At 43.0% G+C, this 20,314-nt stretch overlaps 2 protein-coding genes across 2 annotated transcripts in view; one reads left to right on the top strand and one right to left on the bottom strand.

Moving 5' to 3' along the window:
- Positions 1 to 9,717, bottom strand: part of LOC109421974 (protein GPR107) — an 18,561-nt gene extending 8,844 nt beyond the window's left edge. Inside the window, exons 1-7 of the mRNA XM_019696610.3 lie at positions 9,462 to 9,717; positions 9,278 to 9,388; positions 9,065 to 9,210; positions 8,854 to 8,999; positions 8,707 to 8,795; positions 8,253 to 8,641; positions 7,798 to 8,188 (exon numbers count right to left, since the gene is read on the bottom strand). Coding sequence (XP_019552155.2) covers positions 7,798 to 8,188; positions 8,253 to 8,641; positions 8,707 to 8,795; positions 8,854 to 8,999; positions 9,065 to 9,210; positions 9,278 to 9,388; positions 9,462 to 9,554 — 1,365 coding nt within the window. The 5' untranslated portion in view covers positions 9,555 to 9,717. The remainder of the gene's footprint in view (positions 1 to 7,797; positions 8,189 to 8,252; positions 8,642 to 8,706; positions 8,796 to 8,853; positions 9,000 to 9,064; positions 9,211 to 9,277; positions 9,389 to 9,461) is intronic.
- Positions 9,718 to 11,896: 2,179 nt separating this feature from the next.
- On the top strand, positions 11,897 to 12,778 carry LOC134285210 (uncharacterized). The gene is made up of 2 exons (XM_062845578.1): positions 11,897 to 11,972; positions 12,055 to 12,778. The coding sequence occupies exons 1-2, from the start codon at positions 11,951 to 11,953 to the stop codon at positions 12,444 to 12,446; spliced, it is 414 nt and encodes a 137-aa protein (XP_062701562.1). The 5' UTR covers positions 11,897 to 11,950; the 3' UTR covers positions 12,447 to 12,778.
- The last annotated feature ends 7,536 nt before the right edge of the window (positions 12,779 to 20,314 follow it).

The following is a 20,314-nucleotide window of genomic DNA, read 5'->3' as shown; positions in this document are numbered from 1 at the left end:
GAAGTTTGCAACACAATGTAGGGGCACTTAGGGTGTGCCAAAATTCTAAACATTCTCCCCGCGTTGACAGTCTCTGTCAATATGGATTCCTTAAGGATCTGCAGTTTCCACCGGAAGAATGGCGATTTTGCTGACTCCTCGAGTGAATTCTCCGTTAGATGTCTTGACAGTCACGACTCTGGTTATGTTATCTGATCCTGGATGAAGCTTTGAAATACGTCCGAGTTTCCACTGTTGTGGAGGCATGTTATCCTCGCGTAGGACCACCAGCATACCGGGCTTCAACATCAGCTTTCCTTTGAACCATTTTCCTCGCGGTTGTAACTCACACAGGTATTCAGCAGACCATCTTGCCCAGAAATCCTGCTTCAGTTTCTGGACGTGTTGCCAGCGTGTAAGGGACGACACACGAAACGATCCGTATCCAGGCTCAGGTACCGCAGTCAATTCCCTTCCAACCAAAAAATGACCAGGTGTCAATGCAGTATAGTCGCAGGGATCATTCGAAATCTGAGTTAGAGGTCTCGAGTTGAGTATGGCCTCCACCTGCACCAACACAGTTGTCATTTCTTCGAAATTCATGGCTGCTTCGTACAGTACGACCTTCAAGCGATTCTTGGCGGCCTTTATTCCCGCTTCCCAAACTCCACCAAAGTTGGGGGTCCGTGGTGGGATAAAGGACCACTGGATTTCCTTGGATGCGCAGTATCGTTCGATGACTTTCAATTCTTCATCAGAATGGAACAGCTCATACAACTGATGCAATTCGTTACAGGCACCCTTGAAATTGGTAGCGTTGTCCGACATCAACAATTCCGGCACACCGCGACGACCAACTAAGCGTTGCAAGGCTGCTAGAAAGGCCTCCGTAGAAAGATTCGACACTAGCTCCAAATGAATGGCTTTTGTGCTCAAGCAAATAAATAGTGCCACTTATGCCTTGATCTTCGTTGCACCTCGCACCCCCTGGCGAATGAAAAATGGGCCAGCGTAATCGATACCTGTCCTGCTGAAGGGTGGAGACGGGTTAACTCGGTGGTGTGGCAGGTCACCCATGTATTGTTCAACATCGGTTGGATTCATCCTGAAGCAACGAACACAATTGTGAACAATCTGTCGAATAGTGTCTCTTGCACGAATTGGCCAGTATCGCTGACGAACAACTGCTAGTAGCGCCTGCTGTCCGATGGGAGATGGTTTTTGTGCAACGAATCAATCAAAATTTTGGTCACGTGATGCTTCTGTGGCAAAAGAAGCTGATGCTTGTGCCCATAGGAAATGCTTGCATTCTTGAGTCGACCACCGACTCGCAGTAACCCCTCATCGTCCAAGAACGGCGCCAATCTCAGTAGTTTGCTTTTGCGAGTGTCGTTGTTCTTCAACATTCGTAGCTCGTCCTCGAAGCCTTCACGTTGTGTCTCAGCGATGATCCATTTGGTTGCGGCTCTCAGTTCAGAAATCTTCAGTGCTCCGGTTACACGGTTTTCTTTATCTCGCATGCGCCAATTCCTAGCAATTCTAACTGCCCATCCGAACACACGCTGCAGCTTTTTAAAGTCGCTGAATTTTGATAGCATGTCCCATTGAAACTTCCTTACCGCAACGTTTGCACTCACTTGTGGTCGAAGTTCCAGTTCTTCCTTCGTGAACAGATGGTCCTCAACTTCCTCGTACGTGTAACTCGCCTCGTGCAGCATCGGTGGCCCAGACCACCAAAGCTCAGACTTCGCTAGCTCCACCGTTGTTATGCCACGCGATGCTGGGTCAGCTGGGTTGAGTTTTGTGTTGATGTATCGCCATTGGAAGTTCTCCGTCAATTGTTGGATTTCCCGGACTCTGGTACCGACGAATACTTCCAAGCTGCTTGGAGACTTTTTTAGCCAACAGAGTACAATTTGCGAGTCACACCAGAGGACTACTGATGCAACCTCGACGTCCATGTTCTCAAGTACAGATGTCACTAATTTGGCCAACAGCAAAGCTCCACACAGTTCTGCTCTAGGTATGGTGAAAGGCTTCCCTGCCTTTTTGCTTCCAGGTTTTTTGGGCAACGGTGCAACGCGAGTTTTGCTGCCCAGAAGTTTCATCTCAGCGGTGCCATCCGACTTCAGACTCCGCATGAAGACGCAAGCAGCAAACGCCTTCTGACTAGCATCAGAGAATCCGTGGATTTCGAATGACGTCGCTTGATCTGCTACTACTCGACGAGGGATTTCAATTTGATTGATGTGACGGAGATCGGCCTTCATTTGTTTCCACTGTTCCTCCAATCGGGCAGGTAGAGGCTCGTCCCATCCTAATCCTTGCGCCCATAATTCTTGGCAAAACATCTTCAGCACAATTATAACCGGTCCGAGCATGCCCAGGGGGTCGAAGATCCTTGCGGTGTCTGACAACACGGTTCGTTTTGTGTGATTTCGTAGATCATCCTCCTCGGCTTGCATGTGAAACAGGAAAACGTCGTTGGATGGGTCCCAAAACAAACCAAGAGTCTTCACTACGTCGTTCATGCTGTGATCCTCGATTCTTGCTAATTCCTCTCTGTCTTTTCCAGGGATGTGTTCAAGGAGACGCATATCATTTGCGCACCATTTATGTAGTGCAAAACCACCACGTTGCAGGAGACCTATCAACTGATTCTGACATTCCAATGCTTCTCGCAGGTCATCGGAACCGGCGAGCACGTCGTCGATATAAACTTCCTTCTTCACAACTCGTGCTGCTAGAGGAAATTCATTTTCTTCATCTTGTGCCAACTGTCTCAGGCAGACTGTGGCACAAAAGGGAGCGCACGAAGTGCCATACGTCACAGTTTTTAGTTCCAGGGTTTGCAGCTTGTCTTGAGGATTTTCGCGCCATATGATCCTTTGGTACACCGTGTCTCGATCATCGACGCGCACTTGACGGTACATTTTCGTAACATCCGAGGTGAACACATACTTATGTTTTCGAAAACGAAGTACAATGGCCATCAGGTTGTCCTGCACGACGGGGCCAGGCACTAGCACATCGTTAAGCGAATATCCAGAGTCAGACCTCGCCGAAGCGTCAAAAACGACGCGTAATTTTGTGGTCGAACTGGAGGGCTTGACTATGGCGTGATGCGGAAGATAAAATCCACCTTCTTCGTGCACGTCTACAGCTACGCAGTGTCCTAGGTTGATGTATTCGTTGATAAAGGCGATGTATTGTGCTTTCAATTCAGGGTTCTGCATTAGCTTCCTTTCCGTTTGAAGAAAACGTCTCTCTGCAAGAGCACGTGAATTGCCAAGCTCGTTAACGGTGCTACGGAACGGTAAGCGAACTACATAACGACCGTTCTCACGACGATGGGTGGCTGCGAAGTGCTCCATACATTTTTGATTTTCTGTCGTTGGGTTAGTCGACTCCACCCACTCTTCTTGTTCCCAGAAGCGTTGAACTAGATCGTCTAATCTGGCATCTACTTCTTGGCACGTAGCTGCTACCAATGTCGGTCGACGAACAGCATCATGTGAGCCACACACGATCCATCCAAGTTTGGTCTGCCATAACATTGGTTGGTTGTCGGCCAGCTTGAAGCGATCTGTGCATAGTAGCTCAAAGAACAGCTCCGCTCCTAGAAGCATATCTACCTTCGCTGGAAGATAGAACGTTGGATCAGCTAATGGAAGATGCTGCGGTATGTTCCAGTCGTGAACATCAATTTTGCGTGACGGAAGGATTCCAGTAACATGGGGTACTACTAGGAAGTCCAAGATCCAACACCCTTCACGTTGTAGCGAGCTGATGCTAGTTGATGTCTGTCGGGTAACGGTTTGCTTATCTCCAGAAATGCCGACAATAGGAACTTTCACAGCTTCACATTTTAGCCGTAACAGCTTAGCGAACTGCTCTGACAGAAAATTAGACTGAGAGCCTGAATCAAGAAGTACCCGACAATGATGGTACTCCCCACGCCAGGCTTTCACGCTCACTATTGCCGTTGACAGTACGACTTCCTTGTTGATCTGCTGTGCCGACAAGCTACTGCACACGATGGATGGTCCAGGTGCGGCCGGTGCTTCCTCCTTCTTCTGATCTTTTCCACTAGTAACATCAGCGACGACAGGCTTCTCGACGACTGCTACATCCACATGCAGTAACGTGTGATGCTTTTTCCCGCAGCCGGTTACCGTGCACATCCGAGATTTACACTGCCCAACTCTGTGACCTTGCTTCAGGCAATTAAAGCAAAGCTGTTTCTCCTTGACCGTTGTCAATCTCTCTGATAACGACTTTTGCCTCATCACGCTGCACTTGATAACGTTGTGCTGATCTCCGCAAACAGCACACATTTCTTCTGATACATGCTGGGCCGTATGCACCTTTAGCGGCGGTTTGGAGCTTGGGAACAGTGGCTTGCTGGTCGGAGTTTGTGCCTTGGGTTTCACATCACTAGCTCTAGTTGCACTGTTGGCTTCACATCTCTCCAAAACGAAGCAACGGTTACGCAAGAAATCGATTGTTGCTTTGAAATCTGGCAAGCTCTTCGGTGGCAAACTGTTTTCCCACATGCTGTGTGTTGACTTGTCCAACTTGGAAGTCAGAAGCGAGACGACTAACTGCTCTGACATGCCCTGCATTTTCTGATTCTGGAACTCGAATGCTTCGACATGACGGCAGCAATCCTCTACTAGCTGACGAAGTTCGACGGAACTCTCCTTGCTCATTTTCTTGAGGTTCAGAAGGCCATTTACGTGGATATCGACAATCGTACGCTTGTTCTCGAATCGTTGCACTAGCTGGTTCCACGCTGCGTCAAAATTGTTGTCGTTGAGTACTTGATCACTGAAAATGTTTTCTGCTTTTCCTTTCAGCGATTGGGTCAAATAGTGCAACTTCGTCGCACTTGACATCAGCGGGTATTTGCCCATGAGATCCAGAAACAATTGCTTGAACCGGAACCATTTCTCGTACGTGCCGTCAAAGGTAGGAAACGGCACGTGGGGCAGCCCTGGCTGCTGCTCAACGACAGGAGGTAGAACTGTTTTCTGTGACACGCCCTGGCCTAGATTCAAGCTGTCCATCTTACTGCAGATTTGTACACGAAGATTCTCGTAAATAGTTTCGAACTCGATGAAAAATTCTTCTTGTTCTTCGCGTTTATCTGGGAATTGCGTGTAGACCTCGTTTTGAATCGAGTTGAATTCATCATAACAAGAGTCCACCCGCTTGAGGTACGTCTCCAGATGATGCACCGTAGAGTGCTGTGTCTGCTGCAGCAAGCCTCCTATTCGTTCCAACTTCCCTGCAACTGCGTGCCGTCTAGCCGTGAATGCTTCCATATTCCGTTCTGATTGCTGCAACTGCTTCTGCGACCACTTTTTCTTCTGTACGGCTATTGGCGAGTGCACCACTTTTCCCGTGCGACTTGATGCTACGTTTTGTCGGTCTGAGCCTTCACTATCCGACATTCCTCGTTTTCAAACTGTTCTGTCCAATGTCACTGCACTGTTGTCCCACTGTCAGTTTTTATGGGAACCAATTCCACACTTTCACTGCCAGCGTCGGCTGGTTTGTTTTTCACTGAAGTTTATCGAAGCGGCTTTTTCCAACACCCCACAACACTAACGGTACCAGCGCCTATTGCTGGGTTTTCTCGGTCGGCTCCCAAAGAAGTGAACGCTTTCTTCTTTCTCCGGAACAAGGTCGAACTTCTTTGGAAGTCGACGCAAATTGTGATTCCCTCATGGAATCAGCGAAATGAGGTTAGGAAACACGATTTTCGGAGTCAATGGAACCGCGCCTGAGAATCCGATTTCCTCGCGAAAATGTCCGTTCTTTCGAATTAAACTTTCAACTAATGTTCGCGGAACTATTCCGGCGATTGATCGTAGTAATCCGGTTCGGGTAAGGACCAAAAATGTCCGTAAACGAGCAGATTAAATGAGGTAGTTTCCTCGAGCAAACGAAAACACGTCCTTTTCTACTCGCTACTACTTTTATTCCAATCATTGAGAAAAACAAAATGGAGGTACAATAAAAAACGCATGGGTGGGTAATTCAATGTAGGGGCACTTAGGGTGTGTGTGTGTGTGTGATCCAACTAACCCCCACTGTCCGGCAGTGGTATTATGGAAGAAAGCTTTCTGCAATATCATTTAGATGTTATTGCAAAAAGCTTTAGTCCGGGAGTTAGAAGGTGCTAGCTCTATTGCAGATTCAGAGACCCATTTCAGAATGGCTGGAGAGACACGTCCATTCAGAAGTCACTTTCACTTACAATAAGCCCCGCATGTGTACATTACCGTTATCATTTGGATAATGATAATGCAAACACACTTCCTGATTCAAAGAAAATCTTTGAAACTGGCGCGTATTTAGTTCATTTTGTGGTAGTAAAAGTAATCAGAACATTCTCACCGGAATCCATGCAATCCAAGGTAGCGCTGCCATCACCATGGCAACGTCTTCATTGTGCAGTCAGGCCTCCTCCTCGTCTCGCCACCGTTGCGCTTGCAGTCAGTCATCATTTGAACACACGTCACTTTAGCTCCCACGAAATTATGAATGTTAAGCCACACGGGATGATTCTGTAATCCCTCGCGAATCACTGATTGTATGGCGGTAGTTTGATAGGGTAGCGAACCACTTGGGCAGCGGCCGGTATTTTGGGCACTCTTAGTTATAACTCAATCAATTCCAAACTAATTGACTTGGAATTTTGTACACTGCTAGATACTATACGCATCTCATCGCGTTCCAAATATTGTGTCAATTGGTTCAGAATTGGCTGAGTTATAGCAGAAAAGTGCCCAAAATAGGACCCCTGCCGAGATGGTTCCATTTCCCTAGTCACATTACATAAAAAAACACGAAACAAAACTGCAGTCATAGTGGCTTTACAAAAACTTTACAATGGAAAGCTACTGGAAGGCGTAGCGCCATTGCACCGTAGCGCCGTGAAAACGCGAAATAAACAGCACATTCCTACATCGAAACGAATTTTAGCACCGTTTCCTAACCCGAACTACTTTAGCAGCGGCATCGTGAGCGGCATTTAAACACACACAATCTTTGAAAACCTCCGCTATCGCACGATTCATTTGGTAATTATTTTTTTTTTTAATTCCATCAATCCATTCTTCACTATTTAAATTCTCACAAAACAAGCACTCTTTCACACGCGGAAGCTATCCGGATGGCGTAGCACCGGCCAAACCGTCAGCATAATCACAAAAAAAAATTAACGAACGCGAAGGAAACGCGACGAGCAAAACAAAACACGTCTGCACGCGGCTACGCCTACTGCGATCCACCCAATGTAGGGGCACTTAGGGTGTGCCAAAATTCTAAACAAAATTTCTGGTAGGTATAAAATTCACCACACATTTTGGGAAACTTATATAACTCTCGTGGAATTCCTAGATACACCTTTTTGATATAAGAATCTCGAAAAAAACCGAAACAACATCTGAGAAATATTCTGAGAGAAACTCCTGTGATATACCATGAAAATGTCTCTGGAAGCAATACCAAAAAATCCTCAGAAAGAAATTCTCTTAATAAATTTTGCAAGATCCCCGTAAAAACTTCAGGAGAAATCGTTCGGAATTCAGAAATCCTGGTAGATTCTCAAGATTCTGGCAAAGTTTTTGTGGGGGAATTTCTGGATGAATTTTAACTTCCAGGTGCGTCTGCGTTCGCATGGAATGTACAGCATCTTATCCGCTTATCGCAATCGTTTGCTTGCCGGAAATAATTGTTTGATCTAGGAGCCCTCCTCTTGTTGCTCTATCACGGTTAACCAACAAGCTTCCAGTAAATATGACTCACCTTCAGCAAATACACGATAATCCTCGTAAAGTAGATGTAGCACACGATCATGATGTAGAACTGGCGGAACAGCTTGAGCTTCCGCAGATTGATGGCCGCCTTCCCGTCCGTTCCGGCCGCTTCCTGCAAGTGCCGGATGGACCACACCACCGGGAACAGAATCGCCCCGCAGCACAGCAGATCAACCAGTATGAAAATGTCCCGCCACGTGCTGTGCTCTTTGTCGCCCTCTTCGCTCTCGGCGATTATAATCTCCGCCACGTTGGCCAACACCTGCAGCGGAATCACGATCATGAACAACTTTTTGTCCTTGTCGGCCAAGATGTGCTTGATGAAGGTCCATCCGGTACCAATCAGGACGATCGTAATGAACAGGACCGCACCTTTCAGTCTGCAATAGAGAGAGGAGGTCTTGGAACTCTCACAGCTTAGAGAACAGATGTCAGCCAACTTACAAATGAGTAATATAGTAGAGAATGGCCCACGCCTCGACGTGTTCGCCCTTGGTCTGAATGAAATGGTAGTTGATCCCGTGGAAGAGCAACGAGAGCGATTTCAAAAACACCAGCACCGCCATCAGGTAGTGAATCTTGAACACCGGGTGTTTGCTCTTCTTCAGAATGAACACCCAGAACAGACCGGACAGGAAGAACAGCAGCGACATCATGAAGTACAACGCCGGCAGGGGCATCTCACCGGCCGAGAGGTAATTTTGGCCGTTCTTTTCCTCGATGTCGACATCGAACTGTAGCGAGTAGTAGGTGGCCATGTCGTAGTTGGGACAACTGTGGAAGTACAGATTGTACAGTCCTTCGTCGGCTTTATTGGAGACTTCCATGGCGAACTGAAAAAAGATGGTAAAAAAAGGATTATCCCGGGAGACAAATTTCATCATTGATTGATACTAACTGTGAAACTGCAAACTTTGAAGGGAAGATCATTTTTCGTGCAAGTCAGAGTTAGATTATAGTTGCGACACACAGAAACCAGGTCATTTACTGTAATACAGAAGAATAATCAATCAAATTTATCCTTTTTTGACAAAGAACAACTTACCTGCTCGTTTCCGGCGTTGCATGTACATCGACTTGGAGTCGCTAACCGTGGCAAACGACTGCCGCTTTCCTCGCATTGGTGGAATATGACTGGCATCCTTATAAATGTGCGTATTTTGCCATTCGCTCGAGCAATTCAGATAAACGCTGAAATAAAACATGAATTATGTTAAAACAGCCTTTTAAAATTTGTCTTGAATTGTTATACTTACACCTCTCGCCTCAAATCCATGATGAAGAACAAAATCGGTCCACTTCGCAGGGAACTTATCGGCTCCTGTAGAATGCAGTTGTCCTGATGGGTGTCCAGATACGGATTCATCGCATCCGAAAGGGTTTTATCCAACGAAAGTCCATACTGAAATGGAACCCCAGATTATGTTACTAATTTCCGCTTTCGCCCTTCCCCATCGCCATCAACTTACAATGTTGTATTCCGAGTGAGGAATGACCAGAAAGTTGGAAAGTTTGACATCCAAAATTCCTCCCGGATAAAATCCAAACGTGCTCAGCGGGATGTATCTCCGTATGTCGTCCTGAAGTAATCGGAATTTCAAATTGGTTATTTACACAATAAAATAAGTATTCCCCGCACAAGTTTCGACTTACCCGCACTTCCAGATGATGTCGTCGGCCATCGGAACACACTGTAAACAATAGCAGCAGCACCGTCCACAACGCGACGGATGCTAGGGACTTCATTCTTCAACCGGTCGTTCGCTTACCACATGCACATCTATCGCAGGTGAAATTCCCTTTGAAGCACTGAAAACTACCGAAACTAAGCGCGATTCGCGACAATTTTCCTGAAATTCGATTTTTCACGACTGATTTTCACTTTTCTTTTTGCTGTCGTAGTCGGACTAGTTCAGCTGTCATCGGGTACACGCACACAGTCGCAGAATCGCTTTTGTTGACACATCAATTGACAGTTCGGCCGTGCTGCCAGGAAAATAATATTCAATCCACACGGAAAAAATAATGCTCTGGCAAAATGAGGGGGATGACACATATAAATTTATTTATTCGCATGGCAGATAAAAAAGAATAAGCCATTTTACGAGACGTATCAGAACAGCTGATCGCAGCAGCGGCGTCAACTGACAGAAGTCCACGGACGTTTGTTTTGCTGAAATCTCGTGTTGGTACTACATAGTTCGACAAATTGAAGATAAGAGAAATTTGTGCAAAAAAAAGGCTCAAAAGCAGTCAAAAAGCAACACAAAACTCAAAAATTTTACAGGTATTTTTTTCGTTGCGATTGATTCGTATCCAGCTTTTTACGTTATCTGGAGGGGTGATTCGATTTTGACATTTGTTGCCGACAGCCCTTGCAGCATCAGAGCTCATCAAAGCAGTCGAAAATTTCAGTTCAACTACAGCAAAATGTCAAAAATTTTCACCTTTGTTGTTTACAAGTTTATCTTTCAGTTTTCTTTCTTTATGAATTACATATTTATCTATATTTATAAGTTTTTTTTCTTTGATTTTAGGTTTGCAATTGCCGCCACTATTTCCAATGTCGAAACAAATGTAGAGGACGTCGAAAAACCAAATAAAGTTGTTTCAAAGATCGCAATTATATCAACCAACGACAAACCCAACTTGCTCTGGAGTATTTCTACACTTGTATCGCTCACCCTGCCAACCTATCGAAATTCTTGATCGTTTTTTTTAATAAATGTATAAAATCGTTATTTGTGGTGAAATTCTACGCAATTGGAATGATTTTTCCTTAGCTCTAGCATCTCCAGCTCTAGATATAGCTTGCTGGAAGGTAGGATTTAAGTTATTGAAAATTATCGATACCTTTATATCATGGTCACAAAAAATGGTCTTTCTCTATCATAACTACTCCGTCCACGCAACGCATTTAAAAAAAGGTTTGCAAATAAATCGTGCTACATTGCAGTATTTTCAATGTTTCCCTATAATGATCCTTTCATGCAACATCGCTGTTCCAGAAAGTAACTGATCTGGCCAATGCAATTAATCTATTCTAGATTCTTTCTACTCCAAATTTCAGACAAAGCAAAAAAAAAACTTGAACGAATTACGCACTTCAGGCAAACTTCAGGTGCTTATTCATTTAAAAAATCGAACAATAATTTCGATAGGTTGGCAGCGTGAGCGATACAAGTGTAGAGATGCTCCAGAGCAAGTTGGGTTTGTCGTTGGTTGATAATATTGCGATCATTGGAACAAACCCATTTGGTTTTTCGACGTCCTCTACATTTGTTTCGGTATTAAAAATTGTGGCGGCAATCGGGAACCTAAAATAAAAGAAAAAAAACTTTAAATGTAATTCATGCAGAAAGAAAACTTAGAGATAAACTTGTAAACATTGAAGGTGAAAATTTTTGACATTTAACTGTAGTTGAACTGAAATTTTCGACTACTCTGATGAGCTCTGATGCTGCAAGGGCTGTCGGCAAGAAATGTCAAAATCGAATCACCCCTCAAGATAGCGTAAAAAGCTGGATAGAGCTGAAAATAATTTAAATAAAAAAATCTCATTTTTGTTTTAGCCAGTTTTAAAAACTACACTCAGGAAAATTGCCTCATACTTAATGGCAAATATCCATGTGCCACACCACATCCAAGGGGTTGGAAACTCTGACACACTTGAATGTGTTGCAGTGTGCTAATCGCGTGTTTTTGGGTGTTTTTGGGTGTTTCTTGGTGCTTTGACGTTTTTGACAATTCAGGGCAAACATTTCAATAGGTCCTATCTGCATTTGAGAGGCTCTCTTTGTTCACTTTCTCTTTCAATTATTGCAATGTAATGGTACACTTTTCAACTTTTTTGGCAGTAAAAATCAAAAGACAATTGTTTTGACCATCGTTCAATGCAAGGAGACAATCATAATACAAATAAACAGCTGAGATATTAACGAAAGAGAGGGAAACCAAAGAGAGCCTCTCTTCTGCAGATAGGACCTTTAGACATGTTTGGCCTGAATTAATGTGATAGACGTCACATTTTTCCAAATTACTGGCATCACTTCAGAAATTCTTTCATCGTTGTTTTGTTTTGATGTGGATTTAACCAAACCAAGTTCAAACAACACGGCCGAAACGACTTTACACCTTCGCGGATGTTGCGGAATTCCGGTCCCGGTAAGTAAGGGAGGCTCTCGGGGAAGCCTAATTCCATAAAGTTATTAATACAGTAGCTATTTTCCAACAACTTTCATGTCAGAAATCGGAAGTTACCGACAGGAGGACAACTCCCTCGGCAGCAAGTGCATCGTCCAGTTCAGCAGGATGCGTCGCCAAAGCTCAAAATTAATCGGATCACCCAGGAAAGCGTGCCACAAAAGCAATCGAGCGAAGAAGGACAAAACCATCGAAGCTGCTTCAGCCACAATTATCGAGCATGCTGTGCTGGATGACATTCCTGAGGAAGATCTGAAGGAAGAGACATCGATTTGTTTGAAATCGTGGAGTCGGTCAAACGCTGACGTGATCTGGCAAGGACAAGGGAATGATGTTTCCCGTGTGATGATGCGAGGGCGAACGATGATCCAGCCACTTAAGAAGAAATCGGCAGAAAAAAGGAAGTGGGTGGATCTCAGTCGGGTGAATCGATGAACAACGAACGAATATTGATCGGTACAGGAAGACGAGGAGAGCAAAGAGAATAAGAAAAGAATATAAATCTTTCGACAGGGGGTTTGTAATGAGAACAAACAAAAAATAAATTAGTTTTAGAATAATATTGATTGATTCCTTATTTTGATTTGATTCCATGTTTATCACAGTACAAAAAATCCATGCACCTCTATCACATTACATATACTTTTGGGTTGTGAGTGGCTTTTGTCCAGTTACGCCCAGATGATTCGCTAGGAAGCAATCGGTCGTAAAAACCTACAAAGCTTCCTCCAGTAAATGTTTCGCACCAAAGGGATGCTTGGCCCCACACACAGCAAGTGCCGGTGACGCCATCTTCGGTTACTGGCTCGGAAGCGTATGGGCCTGGGCCGTAAACATTACGGACAGTCGCCATGCTGATCTTCCTTTAGGGGTCCATCCGTTGTTGCTGTTGCAATCGAAGAATTCTGAAAGGATGAGAGCAGCACGCGATACCATCAGAAAAAAAAAATCCGATGAAAGAAATGATTCCGAGATAAACTTCCTCCAGTGGATGATGGAGTGAAAGTTGTTCGACGGCGATGATCAAGTGGTTAGGACATCTTCCTCTTGCAATTCCTGCAAAGCTTCGTCGCAGTACGACCAGAACTGGAGTTTCTGCTTCCGGGGCTGTGTACTGGTCATGGAGGTGGCCGAAATAATCAAGACTTCGATCAGATTAAATTCCATCCTAGATTCCATCTGAAGTATCAAGCCATCCGGAGGTTTCTCTTTCATCTTGGTCATTGGGCTTGCAGGAGGAGATATCTTGTGGTCCGCGAGGAGATCCGTTCTGCCGTGTTCCGTTGCTGGCGATGGACCTTCATACCAATGGCTATGTGGGGGAATCTTTTTTTACCATTTTAAGTCCCCGTTTGAAACTTTTCGATTGCCACACTGAAATAAATTTTGTTGTGGAAACTACCGATTCCATAGTAAAATTACTAACCGTACCTATGATTCTCAACCGACAACAATTTCCAGTTAATTCTACTAAAACACTGTCAACTTATCTAGCAGTTCAGTTAACATTACTAAAAATAACCTTAATTTAACAAATGAGCATTGTATTTTTAACCAAACTGTGTTGTAAAGTACGTGTCCAGGAAAAATTAACAATGTTTTGTTGTTGAGACGACTACGTTTTTAGTTGAATTTACTACAATGCATTGTAATTTCAAGCATATTACAGTTACCCGGATAAAAACTAACCATAGGGTGTATGATGAAAACCATTCCTGCACCATACAGTGTACCAGCTACAATAAAGTGTATTGTAATGAAATGGTTCGCTATACTATACATTTACATTGGATTTTTATGTAACAATATATTATACTGTTTTTCTTACGTTTGAACCATTCACTTTTCCGAAACATTATTTTTCCGTGAATTTTTAATTATTTCTGGTGTTCGATTTGAATAGATCGTATGTTTGCTGTGATTCCTATGCAGATTCGACCTATTCAAATCGAACACCAGATTTATTCAGTTTAAGATTTTTTCCGTGCTTTGTTTTGTTGATGTTTGTGACTTTTTTGATGCAAAGGAAAGGAAAGAAAAAAAAGTGCATAAGTTGAAACATCAATTTAACCTTTTGGAATCGATTTTTTTCGCCGCTGTTGACGCAACCTCGCTGGTGTCGAACACGTTTGTTATGCTCGGTTTCATCGCCGGGATCATATATGACCCCTCCGGCTCCAAAGGGTTAATGCCAATAACATGTTTAAATCAGTGGTAAACCAGATGTCCAACTGCAGGTCCAAGCAGGGGTCCAAGAGATATGGCGGGCTAGAGGGCGGGCTAGGTGTGTAGAATGCGATGAGAGAAATACGAATGCAATGTATGCCAACCCGGAAAGATGCAGGTCAGATTACCGTAAATCAGTAGATGAGTTCAACACTTCAACACTATTCTTTCTGTATTTGCATTTAGGGGAGTTTTCTCCTCTTCTCTTATGTGAACTTGCCTTCGACCACAATCGAATCAAATGTGGTTGACAAACTTTATCTTTGACGTAGAGCCATCTTTAACATATGGACTAGACCTAGGACTAGACTGAACACTGAAATGACTTTTAATATAGGTTCGTCTGCGGGTTCGCTTTTTAACCTAACTTATATTTGAATCGAACTTGACAGTTATCTCATGAGTTGTTATGTATTTCAAACTTTAGTCAAACTGGTGCCTCAATATTGCAATAACGGTTAAGCACGCTGTAATGATACTTATGTACCTCGTCACCCACTTCATGCAACTACATTAGTGGTCTAATAACACTTAGCGCGCTCGGCATAGTTCCATCATGCCGCTCAAAGTGTTGCCACAAATAATGCTTAGTTTGCGAAACCCGGTTATCTGGCTGGTGGGGAATGGGAGCCTAAGCTTCAACTGTTAATGCAATCAGAGACTACTCAGACTTAGACTTGGGCGATCCTATATATGAAGGGTTATCCAAAACGCTCTGGGAATTCCCAAAGCGCATTCTAATAAATCTAATAAGCCTAAGATGCCATTAACAGGAGGAAAATGGCAAGATAATATAACAATATATGGTTTATGTAATGTAAAACAATTCAACATAACAAAAGAGAACCATTCCAAAACCATTTGATTAAATGTATAACTAGTAGTGAAATTACAATTAAAAACAATTTATTTACGGTACATTTTATTGTTTGGAACCATTCATGTACCATACAATGTACGGTATATTTAAACCCACGTATCAGTATTTTGAACAATTCATTAACAATAAAATGTATGGTTTTGCAAAAAAATATATATGGAGAAAAATATTTTTTTATATTGTTACGATACTTAACAACCTGTATAATATATTGTAAAAATCTTATTTACAATTCACGGTATGGTATCCAACATTACATCTTATTGTTTTTGTAGTTTTATTTTTACAGTGGTGTCTATTGTAAAAATATGGTTCTAAATAGTACTGTTACAATATAACGTTCGGTTTTTCTACTGTATTTTTTATTCGGGTACCTTAACAGATTTTGCTGTCGGTTGAGAATCATAGGTACGGTTAGTAATTTTACTATGGAATCGGTAGTTTCCACAACAAAATTTATTTCAGTGCACTGGTCAGCGACTCTGAAAACGTAAACAAAAATATCGACAGAACAGTGATGCCAGTAAATAGAAAAAAAATCGTGGTGATACATTCGAATGGTGTCGAAAGGTGTCAAAAGGTGTTTTTGGTGTGTTAAACAGGTGTTTTACACAAGGTGTCAGAGTTTCCAACCCCTTGACCACATCCAAAGTATATGCAACCAATACCCGATTATGCAGGCAAATTAGCACATGAATAGTACACACTATTTTTATTTCGCTGGAAACCAGCAAAATTTTGCTGGTTTTTGACATGCTGTGGATCCAGCAATCCATCCAGCAATAATTACTTTGCTTGCTATCCAGTAATGCGTTTTTTTGCTGGTTCACCAGTAATTTTGGCCGCGCTCGATTCTGGCCGGATTTTTTGTTTTTTTTTTCTTTTCGAAGAAAAAACAAAGTTCAATAATGAATAAATATTAAACCCACCAAATTTAGCTCCAAAGCAGCGCAACAATGCTAGGAATGGCCATCGTGGACGTGGCGCATTACATTTGATGCTGCCGAGTACCTTTTTGGGTGGAATTTTCATTGATTCCTGTTAGCTCGCATTGATGTGAGGAAACGCGCAAAAGTATTTTTGGAAAATTGTAAGTGTTTGACAAGTGTTCAACTGATTATCCAGCAATTTAAGTGTTTGCTGATTGTGACTTTTATGTAATGCCTAAAATCTTTTGCACAAATTAGCGCAGGACTTTTGTAAACTATTTTACACAATATTACTTTTATTTTACATAGATTTGCTTGAACAAAACTGCATTTGGATGAATTTCACTCGCATTGGAAAATCTTTGTGAATGTGAAGCAAATGTAGGAATGATTTTGACAGTGTTTGTTTTGATTTTATTTCTCGGTGGGTGGTGAATTGGTGGTAAATAAGCGGCTGGAAGCACGTGGTTTCTCAAACTGTCAACTGCACTGTGGCAATCGGTTGCCTAGGTGTCGCTAGTGAAAATTTACATAGAAAATTTGAATAAATTTGTTCGAGCTAGAACGTCTGTCTGCGCTTTGCCCATAAATTTCACTAGCTCTGCACATAGAACCAGATTTCTAGCCCCTATTAGTTTCTACATGCAATGCAGATAAATAATAAGAGTCTTTATTTTTTCATTTCAATTGGGTTGTTTAGTGAATAAAATATTGCCTTTTTCTTTAGCCTAATCGAAAGAGCTCATTTTTCTGAGTATAACGTGATTTTATTGCGTTCCGATTCCTTTGTTTTGATGGTTAAATAAACAAAACAGTTTTAACTTCCGTGGATAGAATGACAGTTCAATCGATAAAGTGACAGTTCGCCCCGAACAAAAAAAAAATCCCCATACAAACTTTAAATGCATTTTAAAAATAGTTCCTGGGCAACTAAAATGATGAAATTTTGGATTTCGACTAATTTTTGGAGGGAGATTCCGATTATGCAATAATCTGGATACCCCTAAAGAACCCAATTGCCAACCTTTTGAATTTTATGTGTGATCACAAATAAATACTATATGCTTTTTTTCTAGAAATAAAATAAATTGGATTGATTTTCATGCTAAAAAATATATTTGGAAACAGACCATCGCGCATTAAGCCAGAAAAGTTGTCTGGGACATTTGTTATACTCTAGTAATGTCAACAAAATATGTTTTCACAAGGCTGTTCCGATGGGGAAGGCCACATGAAGGAGGGAAACTTTCTGCTGCTGGATGTTGCCTCCTGAAGCTGGAATTACTTGGAATATGATCTGAGGAAAAAAGCCAATTACATATTATTTCGGCCCGGTAAAAATTCATGCAAATATTAGAGCTACTTCCCTGATAAAAAAGATCATAGAGATACAACAGAATGTATTGTTACAACACGCTGAAATGAATGGTAGTTACCATGATTTCAATTGTTTAAAACGATAGAGTAACAACAGACCCTATGGTTTTCCACCATAGCATGTATTGTAAATGTCACTTTTACAATAGAAAATGGGGTTGTTATGTATCTTAACCATAAAAAAATCCAAATTTTCTGGAGCAAATTCAAGTCAACTACCATTCAATTTATGGTGTTTTTATTATTGAAATCTCTAGTGCCATTCATTTTATTGTGCACATATTGTAGTTCCAATACATAATTTTCAGCAGGAAAATACGTACACAATATGATTTGTTGTTGAACAATCAACTTTATCATTATTCAATGGAAGTTTATGGCGATTTTATTGTATATTTTTATCAGGGTTACCAGCATTTGTAAGGAGATTCCTGTCTACTCTGCTAACACAAAAACTATTAATTTGCACGAGTCATCAACTTGTGAACTTTTGCTGCAACTTGTCAACATTGAGGAAAAAATATGGCGGCCCGTCTGATGAGATCGGCGGGATGATGAACCGAGTTTTTTCGGTATCTGCAGAAAAGACAAACAAATTTGTCAAAAACTGTCACTTTCAACGAACATTCGGTTTCAATCAACAAAATATCACAGAAACACCGAACATGTCGGTTTATGATTTGGAACCGACGGAATTCGTTTAAAAATTAAACCGAGTTCGGTATTAAAAACTAAGTGTGCACTGACCTGACAGGCATTGTTGTCAACATCTCTTTTGTTAGAGCAACATTAACGGCGGCTACTATTCGAGCAACCCGCGCAGCGCTACCATTTTGACTTAACCACCTTTTTCCACACCGGTAGCAATCAAATTAGTCACCCTGATTCGTATCGGGAGGGCTGTCATATTTCCATAACATTTTTAGCAGCACAACTGTCCCGCTACTATATTTGGTCACCCACCCATAGCGCTACTATTTTGTGAGCGCATCCAGCAGCGACCGGTAAAGTTTGCTGCAATGATGGAGGGCTGCCATACGGGCTATAGAAGCGCACCGTTAAAGGTGCTCTTAAAACGGTCCCAAAATGTGCTGATCAAACGAAATTGGGTCACTAATGTCACTACTGTCACTCCATGCTACAGGTATAGACTGTTGGCAGAAAGCAACGGTCACCCCTACTTTCGACCAGATGACCGAACCCATGGACCGAACCCCTTTCAGTGGATCTGGCAACACAAGTGTATTTTGACGTTTCTCTTTTATGTATTATAATAACAAGATGTTTGTCAACAGAGTTTTTTTAGTTCAATAACAATATATTATGTGTTCGGCACGTTCGTGATTTCTCTCCGCGATATTTCCGAGTTTCCCTGGTGATTTTTGCGATTTCGTAACGTTGTTCCGCAGCACTCCTGTTTACTCTGTTCAACAGGTTATCGGTCCCAGTTGATGTATCGCGAAAATAGTGATTTCGGACTGGAAATTGGAAGAGAAAGTGCCGTCGCGTGTGTTGTTCTTTGTGCCCGATTTGTTCCAGCAGATTGAGCAAAATGGAGGCGCTCAACAAGTTTGTCAGATTGAATAACCACAACTGGCAGACTTGGAAATTCCGTATGGAGATGCTCCTTACGAGAGAAGATTTGTGGTACGTAGTGGAAACTCCGAAGCCGAATGAGAACCCCGAGAATTGGGAAAGGGACGATAAGAAAGCCCGGGCAACAATGGGCCTCTGTATCGAAGAGAACCAATACGGTTTGATCAAGTCGGCAAACAGTGCAGCACAGTTTTGGAGCAGCCTTAAGACGTACCACGAAAAGGTGACCGTTACCTCCAGAGTCGCCTTATTGAAGAAGTTGTGCAACTTGAATCTGCTGGAAGGTGGCGATCTGGAACACCACCTCTTCGAAATAGAAGAACTGTTCGACAGATTGACGCAAGCGGGGCAGGAGTTGGACGATTCGTTGAAGGTTGCCATGATCTTGCGCAGCCTTCCGGACTCGTTCTCCGGACTTGTGACTGCGCTCGAAAGCAGACCGGACGAAGATCTAACGGTTGTGTTAGTAAAGAGTAAGCTTCTCGACGAGTTCGAACGTCGAAAGGAGCGTTCTGTGCCTGGTTCCAGTGGACGTTCTGGCGATCTGAAGGCGCTGAAAAGTTTTGGCAAGCGGAATGTTTCCGTTTCGGAACGTACCTGTTTCTTTTGTAAACAAAAGGGACATTTGCGAAGTGACTGTCCGGTGCTGCAGCAGCAGCAGAAGCGTAATAGTGAAAAGAAGAAGAAGAAGAGTGAACCGTCCGCCGCCAAGCAGGCTATGACCGAGGACAAAAGTGCTGTGCTATTCCTGGTGAATGGGAGTCGGTCAAGCGGCTGGATAATTGACAGTGGGGCAAGTGTTCATATGTCAAATGACAAACGGTACTTTGAGACGATTGACGAGAACGATGTGCATGATGTGGTTCTGGCCGATGGACGATCGGTTAAATCAGCCGGCAGCGGAACTGTAAAAGTGTCTAGTGTGAACGGTTGCGGTGAGGCGGTGGATGTAGTCCTAGAGAAGGTGTTATTCGTTCCGGTGCTGAATAGTGGATTACTGTCCGTAACGAAGCTGACGTCGAAGGGATTCCTGGTAATGTTCCGGCAAGACGAGTGTGACATCACGGATGCTTCCGGCAAGGTGATTGCTAAGGGTGATCGCCGGGGAAGCTTGTATAAGCTGAGAGTGTCCGAAGAAGCGTGCAAAGTTGAAAAGCAGCATAACGAGTACTGCCAGCATCAGTGGCATCGTAAGTTTGGCCACCGTGATCCAGCGGTTGTGAGCCAACTTTGTTCGAAGAAACTGGCCGAGGGAGTGCTGTTGAAGGATTGCGGAATACGGCTTGCCTCCCGGA

The sequence above is a fragment of the Aedes albopictus genome, chromosome 1 (assembly GCF_035046485.1).
Source record: "Aedes albopictus strain Foshan chromosome 1, AalbF5, whole genome shotgun sequence".
Lineage (NCBI taxonomy): Eukaryota > Metazoa > Arthropoda > Insecta > Diptera > Culicidae > Aedes > Aedes albopictus.
This window is presented reverse-complemented; position numbering and strand designations above follow the sequence as displayed.

Bases quoted from the DNA above. Each gene is read 5' to 3' on its own strand.
- LOC134285210 (XM_062845578.1), top strand. From the start codon at position 11,951: ATGTTGCGGAATTCCGGTCCCG. The intron at 11,973-12,054 runs GTAAGTAAGGGA...CTTTCATGTCAG, and splicing joins GTTGCGGAATTCCGGTCCCG to AAATCGGAAGTTACCGACAG.